Source organism: Lissotriton helveticus, chromosome 3_2 (genome assembly GCF_964261635.1).
Source record: "Lissotriton helveticus chromosome 3_2, aLisHel1.1, whole genome shotgun sequence".
NCBI classification, from domain to species: domain Eukaryota; kingdom Metazoa; phylum Chordata; class Amphibia; order Caudata; family Salamandridae; genus Lissotriton; species Lissotriton helveticus.
Genome location: NC_136062.1, coordinates 38256936 through 38273647, shown reverse-complemented (window position 1 = coordinate 38273647; position 16712 = coordinate 38256936). Strand labels below are relative to the sequence as shown.

General features: G+C 42.0%; 1 protein-coding gene across 6 annotated transcripts in view; it reads right to left on the bottom strand.

The window, feature by feature from the left end:
- FAM227B (family with sequence similarity 227 member B) overlaps positions 1-16712 on the bottom strand; it is a 3234040-nt gene that overhangs the window by 2538829 nt on the left and 678499 nt on the right. For 5 of the 6 annotated variants that reach the window (XM_078684781.1, XM_078684784.1, XM_078684786.1 and 2 more), the window contains exon 5: positions 8735-8773. The exons of the other annotated variant lie outside the window; for it this stretch is intronic. In XM_078684781.1, the coding sequence (XP_078540907.1) occupies positions 8735-8773 (39 nt within the window). The remainder of the gene's footprint in view (positions 1-8734; positions 8774-16712) is intronic. 6 annotated transcript variants of the gene reach the window in all.

Genomic DNA, 16712 nt, shown 5'->3' with positions numbered 1-16712 from the left:
AAGCACACTAAGGGGCATATTATGAATGCAGCCAATAAAATTATTGCTCTTTTTATTGGCAGAAAACTGGTGCAAAAGCGGCTTTAGCGGCAGTTTTCTGCCGCAAAAGCAGCTTTAGCGACACATTTCTGCCGATAAAAGCTGCAAAACTTTTATTGCCTATGTTGATAATATGCCCCTATGTTATTTACATTAGGGCTATATTGTCCAGTATAACAATCAAAATTGCTCTCCAAAGACACCAGGCAAAGCAGACGCTCCCTCAAACAGATCACCAAGCGCAATTTACCCTACTTACAATCTAGCCTGTTCTCTGTCGAGACTTTAGCAATCTTTAGAGCACAAGATAAGATCTTTTCACATGGAAGAGCCAGACGTATTGCAATTCTACTTAAGAAACAAGCATTGGCATAGACAATAGGTCTCGCCTTTGGGACCTTATACGTGTTTAGCCATGCAACAGTTGATGTTGCTGCACCAAGGATATTATGCTGCATAACTAAATACTTAGAAGGTCCCAAAGTCGATACCTATTGGCTATGCCAATGCTTGTTTTTCTTTCACTTCGTTATCTATTTTGTTTTTCACAATTATACCCTCTTCTGTCTGTTCTTTGGTAAATAGATCTATTAAACAGTATCTCTTCTTTACTCCCTATAGCTGTCTTTCTTGAAACATCACTCTCTGTTTACTTTCCTTATACTTACACTTTTTTTTTTTTTTAATTTTTTTTTTGGTTAGCTCCCGGTCCGCGTACCGGGAAGCTAACCCGGGAGCGAACCAAAAGAAAGAGAGCTTGCCAGAGTGCTAAACATTGTAGCAATTTTTTTGGAAAGGGAAGGTAGTTCTGAAAATAACTTTTTTTTTTTATATTTTTGTTGTTTTATATTTTTTTTGTATTTTTTGAACATTTTTTGGTTTTTTTGTATTTTTTGAACGATTTTATATTTTTTTTGGTTTTTTTGGGGGGGGGAAACAACAAAAAACAGGCGTTGAAAAGGGCTCAACAGGAGCAAAAAATAATTACTGGGGGCGGTTAGGGCAATCATGGTGTTCATACGCCAGGTTCAGTGCATTGATGCTCATGTTGCCACAAGCTAATAATGCACGACAGCGCATACATAAATGTATCATATTCCCAAAATTTGGTTGGATATTTGGCACAGTTTCCCGTGCCTCCTCTGGTGATAAAGAAACCGATGTTGTTGGTCTCGCCACAGGAGTTGGTCGAGGATTGTCCATCATATCCCTTAATTCCGCCCGGCTGTAATTTAGGGGATGTTTCCTCATCATGTGCCTATGCATGGTATGATTACCATAGCTGTATTTTTTGTCCGTCCCTCTGGACAATTGTTCCTTGCATATGAGGCATGTTGCGTATCTGGCATTGACCTTTTTTTGGCCACGAGGGATGGAAAAAAACTGCCAGATGAAACTGGGTTTCTTTCTTGAAACCAGGGGCAACTCTTCCAGGAATTGTGGTTGTTCTCCCTCCTCATCCATCTCTTCATCTTCCTCCTCAGTGTTGGTAACCACCTGGGGAGGTGGTCCTCTCTTCCCATGAGGAGGTGGAGGTGGTGGTGGGGGTGCACCAGCTGAAGCAATCAGTGAAGCCATTTTCATACAATCAAAATAGGTCTTCCAAGAAGCAAAATAGGTCTTCCTCTCACAATAATGAAAGTCAGAGTGAGGAAAGAAGGAGTGGTTTTCATCATTTGGAAAAAACAATACTTCTCAACCAATGAAAAGTGTTATTTTTAGGTCACCTGACCTAGCCTTCCATAATTATGAAACTAAAAGTGAAATGAACCAATGAAAAGCTTTATTAACAAGTCACATGACCTCTAACGCTCATGTTACGCGCTGCGGAACGCTCCCCGGTTAGCTTCCGGTTCGCTGCGCTTCGCGCCTCGGTCCGCGCCCCGGGACACTTCCGGGTGCGCTAACGCGATACGTCACAAGACGCATTTCGCGGCAACGCGATACGTCGCGCTTTCGCGCCGCGGATCGCTTCCGGGGAGTTGCGTTTCGCGCCTCGGTCCGCGCCCCGGGGCACTTCCGGGTGCGCTAACGCAGTACGTCATAAGACGCATTACGCGGCAACGCGATACCGTCACTATGTTGATTTGTTACCGGTTCGCGGACCGGATCGCGGAATCGAATTGAGCTAACGGGAAGCTTCCCGGTTAGCGGACCGGGAGCGAAACAAAAAAAATATTTAAAAAAATTTATTAATAAACATATAAAATATATTTTTGGATTTAAAGAAGAATACATTTTACAGCTGTAGATATTAGCTTTTAAAAAACCAATGAAATTCACTGAAAAAACCATAGGTTATAGACCATATATAGTTAGGAATTAGCATTTACAAAACCTTGAAAATTCACTGAAAAAACCATAGGTTATAGACCATATATAGTTAGGAATTAGCATTTAAAAAACCTTATTTTACTCACACAAAACCACTGAAATTCCATATATAGTTAGTTGTACTAACTATATATCGCGCACCCGCAATCCACTGCTGATGATGTCACATATTACATCATTCATGACATGGTCAGTGACATCACTGATGACATCACTGATGACATCTCAAATGACATCACTGATGACATCACTGATGACATCTCAAATGACATCACTGATGACATCACTGATGACATCTCATTTGACATTACTGATGACATCACTGATGACATCATTCATGTGATAATACGATGAAGCTCTTCAGACTCTAATATAACCTTAGATACAGTAAGTGTAAACAGACACTCACAGACTGTCACTCATCCATAGAGTTACACACACACCTAGTCAGTCATGCAAAGAATCAATTACACCTCCATTTCCTCAACTATACAGTTATACACACCTTACTTATTCAAAGATATACTAACACATATTTACTCTCTTATACAATCCCTGATACAAGTTCACAATGATCCATACAGCCACTCACACATTCACTGGCTCTTATGCACAGTTATTTATATATGTCAACTCTCACATGTACTGTGTTTTACATATGTACTTACTTTTACATGTAGCACTGAGATATCCATTCACTCAGCAATACACTCATGCACACAGTCAACCGCCCATACAGCTGTTTCCACATGCACTTTTGAACCCATACATCTAGTGAATCAACTGCTCACACATCTATGCACAGAGTCATACACCTCCCAGCCACCCATACACACTCTCAGTCTCCCATACAAATACGTAGGGAACCAATCAATAACGCATATAGTTAATCATATAGCTAATGATCAACACATGCAGCAGTTTATAGAACAACAGACATAATGATGCACAAATTGAGACAGTTTAGTCACTAACCCATGCACTCAGTGAGACACATTTAACCACTCACTCATACAGTCAGTCATGCACCTACTAAATCCTTCATCCAGACATTTATACATCCACTCATTCTTAAATATGTAAGACATATTTTAACTTTACAGAATTATACAGTCACTGGATGACGTCATCAGTGATGTCATCAGTGATGTCATTTGAGATGTCATCAGTGATGTCATCAGTGATGTCACTGACCATGTCATGAATGATGTAATATGTGACATCATCAGCAGTGGATTGCGGGTGCGCGATATATAGTTAGTACAACTAACTATATATGGAATTTCAATGGTTTTGTGTGAGTAAAATAAGGTTTTTTAAATGCTAATTCCTAACTATATATGGTCTATAACCTATGGTTTTTTCAGTGAATTTTCAAGGTTTTGTAAATGCTAATTCCTAACTATATATGGTCTATAACCTATGGTTTTTTCAGTGATATATATATATATATATATATATATATATATATATATATATATATATATATATATATATATATATATATATATATATATATATATATATATATGTATATATATATTCACATATTACCTACTGGCAGACGCCAGTAGGAAGTTATAGTCAGGACCTTGTTTCTATTCAAAAAGCGTTTTTTTTGTTGCCAATATCTTTGGCGCCGTTTGACGAATCTTCTAAAAAATTTAAAAAGTATTGGGGTGCTCTAGTCAGCTGCTGTTTTGAAAGTTTCAGGTTGATTCATTAAGCGGGGGCCGAGAAAACGGGGTGCCCCAAAACATGTTTTCTCTGTGTTAAAGTCCAGAGGAAAGTTTAGACATGGCTACTGCCCAAACTGCTAAAAGGAATTGCACCAAAATTGGCAAAAATTTAGCTCTTGGTTCAGAGTGCACTCATTTTGTTAAATGGTGTAAATCTGTTCAGTAGTTCCTGAGAAATGTAAACATTTCTCATATATACAAATATTGCCGAAAAGTTTTCTTTTAATTTTTTAAGAGTAGGCAGTGGTCCGTGGAACTACTGCCTGCTCTTGAAAAACGTTTTCACATGGATTCGCAAAGACAAATTACGAATGGGTTACCACCGATTTGAAGTGGTGGTAAAATGTGACTGGCTTGAGACCGCATTCGGTCATAAAACATTCACACATACCACTACAAGTCACTATTAGAAAGGGACGCCCTTAACAAACTCTCTCCTAATGCTGAATGGCTAACCCATTATGCAAAAAAAAGGCTTTAGTACATGGAAAAATGTTTTTTCCAGGTTGCAAACAGCCCGATTCTGCGAATTGGGCCTTTTGCGACCTGATTAAAGCTACTTACATCTACCCATAAGTCGCCAGAGTTCGGAGTCTTCAACATAACTGTAATCACATACTATGTTTGTAGGATGTGGAGATAACTATCATCACACACTAGCTCTGAGATTTTAACATGATTATAATCACATACTATCATGGCAGAGGCTTGAACATTACTATAACCACAGACTCTCTCTACAGGGACTTGAACATGACTATAGTAACAAACTATCTCTGTGTGGGAACTGGATGTCCCTATAGTCACACACTATCTATGTGGGGGCCCGGGTAACAATATATGATCATACACTATCATTGGGGGGACTTGAATATCACTATAATCACACAATATCTCTATGAGGACTTGAACATGACTATAAAAACAGGCTATCTCTGTGGAGACTGGGTATCCCTATAGTCACACACTGTCTATATGGGGACCTGTATAACACTATAATCGCACACTATCATTTTTCTTTAGGGAGACTAGCACATGACTGTAATAACACACTATCTCTAACTATGTCTATCTCTAAACGACTAACATCACACATTATCTGCTTGGAGACCTCAACATACCTGTAGTCACACACTATCACCAAGGGGACTTGATCATGATTAAAATCAAAAACCTTCTCTGTGAAGTCCTGGGAAAGACTATGATCACATGCTATCTCTGTGAGGACATGGACATCCCAATAATCACATATTATGTTTTTAGTGACCTAGGCAGCAATATAACCCCACATTATCTTTGTGGGGGCTTGAATACAACTATCAGCACACACTATCCCAACAGGGACTTCAACATGTCTATCCAAAAAGAGGATTCCCTACAGAGGCTTGAACTTGACTTTCACTATTTCTACAGTTCTATAATCACTGTCTTAATGGGGACCTGGGCATCACTATAATCACACAATATTTTGTGTGGACTTGAGCATAAATATAATCACACACCATCTGCAGGCTCGTGCGTTTCACTAATCACACGCAATCTCTGACAATGACAATCATAATACACTATCTCTCCAGGAACTTCAACTTGACTATCATAATACCCTCTAAGTAGAGTAATGAGCTTGACTATAATCACACACTCACCCACTGTTTTATGGGGACTTGAACATGACTATATGCAAACGCTATACCTGTGAAGAACCAGGCATGACTATAATCAGATACTATGTCTTCAGAGATTTTAATATGACTATAATAACTCACTATATGTGTGGTAACCTGGGCATTACACTAATGACGTGCAATCTCATGTGACTTCAAGATAACTAGCATTACACACTATCACTGTGGGGACTTGATCATGAATATATTCACACACTATCCCTATGACTATAGTTAAATGCTATTTATGTGGGGACCTGGGCATCAGTGTAATCATGCACTATCTTTTCGGGCCTTTGACCATCACACACTCTTACTGTCAGCGCTTGAACATCACTAATCGTATGCCATATTTATGAGGACTATTATTACACAGTCATATAAAAAAGTTGATGCCTATTGCTGAACTTAATGAAAAAGAATCCAGTAATCTCAACCTGGCCTTTCTATCTCACCAAATTGCATGATCTTTGGCCTGCAGATGATTTTCACTATGTATTGTTTCCTCATCTCTTGACGTTTGTGTTCACTTAGCAGTAGATTAAATATCAGTGATTCTCATCCCAAGGACTTAGTATCCTGTGGTTTTCTGGTGGGAAGTGCATTATCATCAAAATCCATTTTCTGTGTGCCCTTAGAACACGAGTAGCTATTAATTTAGGACTAAAAATTCATTTAATTTAGGTACAGCACTAAAAATAACATTTATCTATTTGTTCATGAATATATTCAAACAAAAATGGCAATTTTGGAGTAAGTCCTCACAAGGTTGGTAACACAAGTTCAGGACCCTATAAAGATGGTTCTGTGTACGTGGTCAAATAAAGCTCTATATTTGCAAATATGAAGCAGGATCGGATCCTGTATTTGGAATTCTTTTTAAACATGTTTTTGTGATTGTTATATTTTAAGAGCATTGGGAATAGTTAGGCCCCATAAGACAAGTATTCATACATTGTCCCAACAAGGGAGGGAGGGAGTGGGGGGGGGGTCGAGAGAGAGAGAGAGAGAGAGAGAGACAGAGAGAGAGAGAGAGAGAGAGAGAAAGAGAGCGAGAGAGAGAGAGAGAGAGAGAGTATTGTACCTGTAATTCACCTATGGCTTTGATAACTGACTCTGTTTATATACCTGGCAAACAAACTGATGGAATTTGTTCTGACACATTTGGCTCAATTTGATTTTTTTTTTTGCTTTTTAAACCACTTTGTCTTTGGATGACTGCTGTGAGTGAGTCTCATTAACTGAGTATCAGCTCTATTAAAATGCATGCAACTGTTAACCGCCAGGGCCCACCTTTTATAAAAAGGTATACTGTTGTGCAGCTAGGGCAAGAGGCTCTGGGCTAGTTATATCTAAACATATGAGCATAATTGTCGGTGAGTTTAGCAAGTGAGACTGCTGTCTAACTCAAACCGGTATCTGAGCATAGGTAACCTGTCACAGATGAGACATTTAATAATTTGTTTATGGCCTCTCCCCCGGAGTCTCCCATTGACAGCCACAAACAGCAATTTGGTATGGATAGTATGACATTAGAGAACGTACACCCAACATTGAATTGAGAGGAGGTGTGTTGGAACTAAAGTATTGGCCCAGCAGTCTTTTGGTTCTCATGTCAACCAGACGGTTGCTAACTATGATCCAGGGTACAGGGATGTTTTGTGATTGAATCTGACTGAGTGGAGGGCTATCCCGTGTGTACCCGTTTTGTCCCTCTGAGCTCCTTTGTGATTATATGGCCTCTGCAAGTCTTATAATTTGATTGGGCATTCCAAAAGAAATGTACTTGTTTTTCTTTTCGACTATAGTGTAAATCTGGAGTTATTCACTCCGCCTGGGGGGCAGTAAAGAGGTGAACCTGCTGGGGACCATTAGGGAAAGCCCTGGAACCACTGGAACTATAGAACTACAGCAGACGGTCCTGTGGAGAGACACCACAAATGGGACCCTCTGACTCCTGTTGGATACACAGGCACCCTGAAGGAGGCCAGGAAGACTTGGGGCAGGCAGGGAAGATAATCTGCCTAAAGGTGTTGCTGAGAAAGACCCCAGGCTCAGCAGAAGAGCCAGGATTCCAAGGGAGCAGGTCGTCGTTGTGAGGAGAGAAGGGGCAGGAGGTCAAACCCTGACCTCTCCCTCATAGGAGAAAGAGCAGCTCAAAATCAGCTCCTAGAAAAAATGCAAACTTTGGCCTAAAAGTAATACTCTTTGTGGCGGAAGCACACCACCAGGAGCAAAACAAGACAAACCGCATAGGAAAAACCGGCCACGTAGGCCAAAGAAACCACCTCTGTGGGATTCTTTTGCTTTTTGGGCTATCAAGTGGGACCCTAGTGAACTTGGGCTCGTGTGTCCGTGGTTGTTTTTTGCTAACCATTGGGGATGGCAAGCCTTTGTGGAAATTGCCATTGGGGGAACACCTGTGGAGCTTCCCAGGAGGGCCAGGGCTGCGGGGAGGTATCATAATACTAGGGGCCTAGTGCTCAAGCCTTTAGGGAAGGTCAGCCACCCTCCCCTCCCCCCGGGGTATTGCAGAGTGCCACCTCATTTGAACTACAAAGGCTCTCAGGGAAGGCTAGAGCACCAGGACCGTTGCCACCAGAGCCCAGATATTCCCAGGGCTGAGAAGTGGTCCATGAGGCAGGGTCTGGTGCTCTCCCAGGCAGCGCAGAACAGCCATAGCAGCGGAGAAGTGGAGAAAGTGCACCGGCAGAGGTCAGAAGTCCGCTTGGCCTTGTCATGGTGATTATTTCCAAGACATCCTCACTCTCCTAAAATTAAAGAAGTAACACCTTTGTCTACATGGATCATGATATGGTATGGTATGAACTGTGAACACCATGATTTGCCTTTTCTTCCTTTTACGACTAGTCAGCGGTATGTGCAATGTCACATGTCCCAGCCAATGCAATTAAGCGGATAGACTAATGTTTACATTTCAGTATTTTACATAATTACCTCCACATTTTCTTCCCTAGGAAATCTTCTGTAAAATGCCTGTTAATGAGAAATGAAATCTTGCAATTATTCTGTATTCACACAGTCAACACTTTATTCACACTAATTTAAAACAGATGAATTTTGTTTCTGAATAGGGATCATATCAAACAAAATGTTTTATGCAAAGCAAGTTCTTAGAGGCTCACAAATTTGCCTGGAAAGCTACATTGACCAATGGCATGGCAGTGGGTCACAATGGCGGTCAATAACATCTTGTACGGAGTAAGAGACCGTGATTGCACTTATATGCACTTTTCATATTTAAATGAAAAACACACACTCCCTCCCTTTACATACGTACATCACCATCTAATAGTCAAGGGAAAATCATTTTAGAATATTATTACACATTGCCAAAACACAGTACCTGACTTAAATCATAATCAGACAAGGAACAGGGCCCTCAATTTAACCCCGCTCACCAAATAGCTCCCAAATTGACCGAGCAGGAAATCCGATGGCAGAGCCTGGAGACAAAGAGCAGTGGAGCCAAACATATCAACAGATAATCCTTGGACTTAGATTATAGTTCTGTTTCGGATTTAATGATTGCAGTCAGGGGCGCAACAGCCATTGGGCTGAAAGGGCTTTAGTCTCCTCCCCCTGTCAGCCTCCAGTGGAGGTCAGCCTCACAGGAAGTATTCTCACGCCCACTTTAGTCCCTAAAAGCTAAACGAAGCTTAGTTTATTTTACATTGCTTTGGCGTGCCTCCTGCGCCCCACTCTCGACCTGACCAGTCTCCGTGCATGATAACCATATGCAAGGGAGATGAAAGACAAAAAACACAGCATGGGTGCCCTGCACCCTCTGTGTACAACAAACAACTACTCATTTAAGCTCGCATAGGATTGTAAAAAGGACAATACAGTCATAACACAGAAACTAATGGAGAACAAGTTGTCCTCTGAAAGTAAATATTATAACATATGACATTAGAACAGAAATGTTAAGAGAGGTTTCTTTTCTGTTGCTGTGAAAAGGTTCATAACACAATACTAGAAAAGTAGCTATATTTAGAACTAAAAAGGTCAATATCTGCCGGAGCAAATGTTGCATAAAGCTCAACTTATAGTTCTTATATAAAAAGAATTGATTAAACTGAAGCTTATAACACAGATACCGGTATTGATAGCTGAGCAGGATAATGTATCTATCTACTCCAGTGCCATAGCCGCGGGTTCACATCCTTGTACCACTCAGCCTTTCATCCTTCGGAGGTTGACAAAATGACTACCATTAACTTGCAAAATGATTAACATCCGTGTTTGTCAGTAGTACCAACAGAACTACTCAGGGTGAACGTGCACTATTAAAAAATGTCTGACTTGTCTATGTTAAAATGTAACAGAGTCTCACAGATCAGCTTCCTCCACAAATTGCCGCTAAGGCAAAAGTGCAATGTCCCTCTGCACAATATTTCCTTGGTGATTCAACTTCTTCTCCAATGGGTGGACACTATGCAACTAAACGTGTTTTTGTAAGCAAAATTTGATATTTAATTACACACACTATGGTGTCTATTTTCACCCTCTCTACTACACCCTAAACTCCATGCTAATGCACAGCGGCAGTTGCCACACTTTGATTTCATCATATGGTTCTAAACTCTCACACCTCAAGATGTTCACTATGGAAATATTTGACAATAAAATAACCTAAACCTTTGGTACAAAAGCAAGTATTACTGAGAGTATGGTAAATGGCCAGTGCCTTCGTTATGTAACAGGAAAGGTTTGATTGATTTCTGAAAGGCCAGATAATTGTTGCTTCATCTGAAGGAGAACTGAGGCTCATTCCAAAATTTAGGGTCATCAAAGTGGAATAACTATCCCCCCCTGCAAGGTTTATTTATCTGGAAACCAGAAGAAGAGGATGATCCATGATGGCATTATATTGTAGAAGATTTTATGAGCGAGGCAGAGGGTCTTAAACCTAATTCTTTGGTCCAAGGACAGCCAGTGAAGCCTAAACCTTCAAAAGATCACATGATAATTTTTCACTAGTTTACAAAACAGTCTTACCTGATAATTTGGCATATTGTGGGGTCTAACAGGGAAGCCCTAATTCAGGGAATATAAGTAATCAACCTCACTGTAAAGCATGAGCATAAATGTAGCGATACAATCACTAGCAAGGAATGGTAGAATTTTCCTATGTGCCTTCAGTAACCCAAAGCAGGGGTTGGCAACAGAGTAAATATAAGGGGCGAAGGAACAGATTTTCATGAAGAATCCCACTAATTGATTTGATTTTTGCCACGGGGATTGGTGGTTCAGCCATGGAAGAAGGCAGTAAACATTTCCTCTGGTGAAGTTTTTCTACTGAAAACTAAGAGCTCTGGCTTGTCTGTGTTAATTGCTAGGAAGTTGCGGCCCATCCATTGTCCATTGCTGGACAGTGTCCAAAAAAGCATTTAAGTTGGATTAAAGAACTGGTGCCTTTTGGTTCAGATGAACAATGATCTATATGTCATCTATATATGAAAATGCTTGGTATCTGAATGAGTAGCTTAGGTGTAGCAGAGGTTAAACTCAGAGATTAAATTGCATCAAGGAAAAGGAGGAGCCTTGCAGCAGACCACAATTAATCACAACACAAGGCAACCAAAAGGTAGCCATCCTCAACACTTGAGAGAGCCCCATCAGTAAGGATCTAACAAATTGCAAATCATACTTTCAAAGCAATATTTTAAAGATTTCCCCATACCTCCTGCCACCTCAAACATCACCCCCTCACGAGACCTTTGCAACAAACTCTTGGATTTACAACAGGATGTGGGAGCGCACCGCTGACCTCTCAGGCAAGGTTCGCCCCTGGCATTCTGGTAAATGCAGTCTCTTGTAGCTCACTCCGATATTTTTGAGTATTTTCCAAAGGTTGGCGCAGATAGTGCTGATCTCTAGACACGTGTTTCTGGTTTATTAACCGTCATCAGTAGAGAATACAGTCTTTATTTTGGGGTTTGCTGAGTAGGCTCCCAAACATTATATCAGGTCCGGTACCTCTCACTGGCGCACAGGTGCTTCATCCACGATATAATGTTTGGCAGGCTAGGCAGCTATCTGCGCCAACCTTGGAGAATATCGGAGCGAGCTACAAGAGACTGCATTTACCAGAATCCCAGGGACGAACCTTGCCTCAGAGGTCAGCGGTGTGCTCCCACATCCTGTTGTCTATTTAAAGTACTCCCATGAGTCATTGAGCTGACGAGCTTGTGGATGAAGCACCTGTGCGCCAGTGAGAGGTACCAGACCTGATATAATGTTTGGCAGCCTACTCAGCAAACCCCAAAATAAAGACTGTATTCTCTACTGGTGGCAGTTAATAAACCAGAAACACATGTCTAGAGATCAGCACTATCTGAGCCAACCATGGCAAAATACTCGAAAATATCAGAGCGAGCTACAAGAGACTGCATTTACCAGAATGCCGGGGGCGAACCTTGCCTGAGAGGTCAGCGGTGTGCTCCCACATCCTGTTGTCTATTTAAAGTACTCCCGTGAATCATTGAGCTGACGAGCTTGTGGCTGAAACACCTGTGCGCCAGTGAGAGGTACCGGACCTGATATAATGTTTGGCAGCCTACTCAGCAAACCCCAAAATAAAGACTGTATTCTCTACTGATGACGGTTAATAAACCAGAAACACGTGTCTAGAGATTAGCACTATCTGCGCTAACCTTGGCGAAATACTCGAAAATATCGGAGCGAGCTACCATAGACGGCATTTACCAGAATGCCAGGGGCGAACCTTGCCTGAGAAGTCAGCGGTGTGCTCCCACATCCTGCTGTCTATTTAAAGTACTCCCGTGAGTCATTGAGCTGATGAGCTCGTTTATGAAGCACCTGTGTGCCAGTGAGAGGTACTGGACCTGATATAATGTTTCGCAGCCTACTCAGCAAACCCCCCAAAAAAAGACTGTATTCTCTACTGATGACGGTTAATAAACCAGAAACACTTGTCTAGAGATCAGCACTATCTGCGCCTACCTTGGCAAAATACTCGAGAATATTGGAGCGAGCTACAAGAGACTGCATTTACCAGAATGCCAGGGGCGAACCTTGCCTGAGAGATGAGCGGTGTGCTCCCACATCCTGTTGTAAACTCTTGGATTTCTTCAATATCAAAAGCATCTCCATATGCAGCAACTTCGATCCTCAACCAGAGCACAGGACTGTCGCATCTCAACTTCCCATCACAGTTGATTAACAAACCCTGACCTCGTGTCATCACCATGATCAAAATCATTGGCATTATGAGGACCATCCAATTGGGGCCTCCTTTTGACACTTGCCCCCCCCATGCCTTCACCAAAGCACTCCTACTAATCAGTGAAGCATTAACACCCACCCTCAACAACCTCCATCGACTCAGCAACATCACTAGACACCAGGTAACCAGCCAGCCTTAATGCCCCTGCTCAAGAAACCATCCACTGACCCATACTTCCAACTTCAGCCCATTCTCCCTCCTCTCATACATGACAATGATCCTAGAGAACCTAACCAACCACCTCAGCAACCAGCATCTGCCAGTTAGCCAACAGGTTGTCCATGCACAGTTGTTTATCTCCCATTTTTTTAAAAAAAACAATTGATATCAGGAGAGAATTTCTTTTACATCAGATGGATCCAAATTACATTTTTGTCAGTAGTGTGGTAAATGCATCTTGGTTGTATAAGGCCTAAACTCTACCAGAAATATGAAAAGTATGAGTTTAAACAGTCCAGTGATATTTCCTGACAGTTCATGAGCGAGAGATAGGAGCACAGCAGGGATAAGGAGGGTTATCAAGGGAACACAACTTAACAGAGGATAAGATCACGTTTTCATCTGCTAGCAACCTGAAGGTGAACCAATCTAAATGAGGGTACTTCATGATTCTTTCCATTTGAAGAAAAATCCTATTGAAATACACTGGCAGTTCCATCAGTAAAACATGTGTAAACATTTCACAGTGTTTAGTTGTAGATGAGTTATTGTTCGTGCACCGTAACAATTATTTTCACAACTACTACTACTAGTTTATATTTTACAGCTGCCACTATTCATAGGTATGTTGGAAGTTCGAGAATCTATTCTTTGCTGTGGGAGAACCATATATTCTCACACTTTGTGATCGGTTTCTGTGCTTTGTGTTGGTTTACAGCCAGCACCTTTCCAAATGGGGATTGCACTTAAGGATTTTTGAGGCCCTAAGCATATCAAAATCAAGGATTTGATGTTAACAGGAACTTCGGGTTATCACATAGTACCAAGATGTACACGTTCTGCATTCCATGGGTTTGAGTGCCTAGTCATGAGGCACCTTGTCCACAACGGCAAGACAATTATCTTTTGAATAAATATCCCGTCCTACGAATACTGCAAATGTATTGTATACCGATAAAAGCAGAGTTATCCCAAATAACTTGAAAATATGTTTTACGACCTATTCAACTGCCCTTAATGTGATTATAAAGCACATTTTGCTAGCAACTGTCCCAGAAGCTGAATCACAAATTTCTGCTTCAAATTACATATTAAAATCAAACATTTAACAGTGGATAGAGACAGTAATTGTCACTCCGACTTTGCTGATGGCTCCACCCCCAACCCTTCAAGATATTAGCCCCCCCCTCTCAACGCCTGGGTCTAGTTGGGCCCCTGAATGCAGTTCCTAATCTGTGCCTCAAATGTGGCACAAACGCTAATGTTAATGCAAATCAACTTCCTAGCAACAATGCCATAACACTGAACTGGCCACCTAACGAATAATGTAATAAAGAAATGTGGAGGGACGAAAAAGTAAGCTAGATGTGTATCACAGTAGGAGGCAGAAATGGGTCGGGAAGGTCTTGAGTAACCCAAGCCCTGAATTATCTTATGGTTCCCATCTATCCGCTAGTTAACTCCGCAATCAGCTAGGTCTCTCCCTTAAAATGCTATGGCGTTTTTGGTGTAAAGGAGGGACGGATGTGGCCTGAGAATGCCTTGGCGGCACTAAAACCCGCTGCAGTGCCGTGAACAGCAGTGTGGGAGGAAGTGGAACATCCGGCTTAACAATGACTGTCAATGTTTTGCATGAGGGCTCCCATGCCACATGTTATGGTTATTTCCTCGAAGTGGAAACACGTAAAATAGCAAAGGGCAGTTTTAGAAACTACTACCTGTGTGATGTATACATAACACCCTCATTTGAAAAATGTGATGAGAAATATTATCACACCTACTCTGAATACTAACCTTGTGATGCTTGGTATTCTGAGGTATTGAATGAGACTAAAGGTGCTCCATATGTGCGCAAACAGCAAAGTCCTTCTCCAGTTAAGACATAGCCTGTGTTAAAAGAGCTAAAACTGACCACCTTGAAACCAAATTTCTATGCCAGGGAACTGCTCTCAACAAGTTTTTGAGATAATAAATGCTTTCCTGCAACCACACTGTAGTGACCTGATGGCAGAGCACTAGGACCCTGCAGGACACGAAGTGGACACTGGGGAACCGGACACCACATCTGGTCAAGGGTGTGGGAGGGGGCATTCATGAAAGGGATATCGCAGTGGACAGACGAGCAAAGGCATGGGACCAAGATCGTGTAACAGAATAAAGAAGTGCGACCCTTACCTGTGTCCTGTGAGTCTGTGACCAAAGAACACAACAACTGGCGACGCCGCCGGATCCATAGAACGAGGTAGATCAGACTGTGTCCCTGAGAAGAAGCGCAACGGAACCAGGAGCCCACCCTGGTCCGCTGGCCTACTCGAAGAACACCGTGTGGAGTGGCGTAATGCATGCAGTGAGAAGCGGAACCAGGAGCCCACCCTGGTCCGAGTAGTGCAGCGCAAAGCGGGAGCCCACCCCGACTGATGCTCATCAGTAAGAGCTCGGAGGAAAAAGACATAGAAGCGCTGCAAATAACAAATATATAAAGCATCTGCCGATAAGCAGAAAAGCAAAGAAGCGCCAGCACCTAAGAGCACTTGGAGAAATACAAAGTGAGAAGAGGAAAGCGCACGTTGATTCGAATGAAGCATCGCGAGATCAAGGCGGCCATTTTAAAGTCAGGCGGACCAGGCCAATCAGAAGCTGGGAATGACGGTGGCCATTTTAAGAGGTCAGGCAAGGCAAGGGAGATACAGAAACCTCGCGAGACTACGGCTGCCTTTTTAGAGTCAGGCAATTGAGCCAATAAGAAGAAATAAACGAGCGGTGTCCATTTTAACGTCAGGCCGCCGGTGAAAAGATAGGAAAACCAAGGAAAAGTGCGAAAAGAGGCAAAAGAAGAAGAAAATAAAGGAAATAAAGTGAAATTAAACACATTAAGAAGGGAAAGATAGGAACAAAGTAGAAAATAAAGAAAATAATAATAAGAAGAAAAGCAGAAGAGTGCTAAGGAAGAAGATGAGTGACAATGAGGAGAAACAGAGCACGAAAGCCATCTTCCGCAGGAAATTACCGCTCAGCCTATCAGAGCCGCAAGCAGGCATCAGGTGGGAAAGATGGGTCAGGAAGTTTGAGTGCTACATGATCGCCACGGACATCCCTGACAACAAGCAACTGCATCTACTACTAAATCTCGCAGGGGATGAAATAGAAGATCTGTTATTAACATTCCCTGCCGACCACACCGCGGATTACAAGGGAGTGATGCAGTGTCTCACACAAAATTTTGACACGCAACGTCGATTTTGAAAGATACACATTCAACACGGCATGCCAGCAAGGAGAAGAGAGCCTGGACGATTTTGCAACGAGACTAAGGAAGCTGGTTGCATAATGTGAGTTTGACAAATTCGACAATGAGGAAGCAATAAGACAGCGCATCATTGAAGGCTGCAAATCAGTGGAGTTCCGAGCAAGTGTTCTGAAGGAACCAACGACGCTGGAGAAGATGTTGACGATGGCTCGCACAGAAACACGGGCCACGGAACAAGCGAAGCAGATGGAGATGGG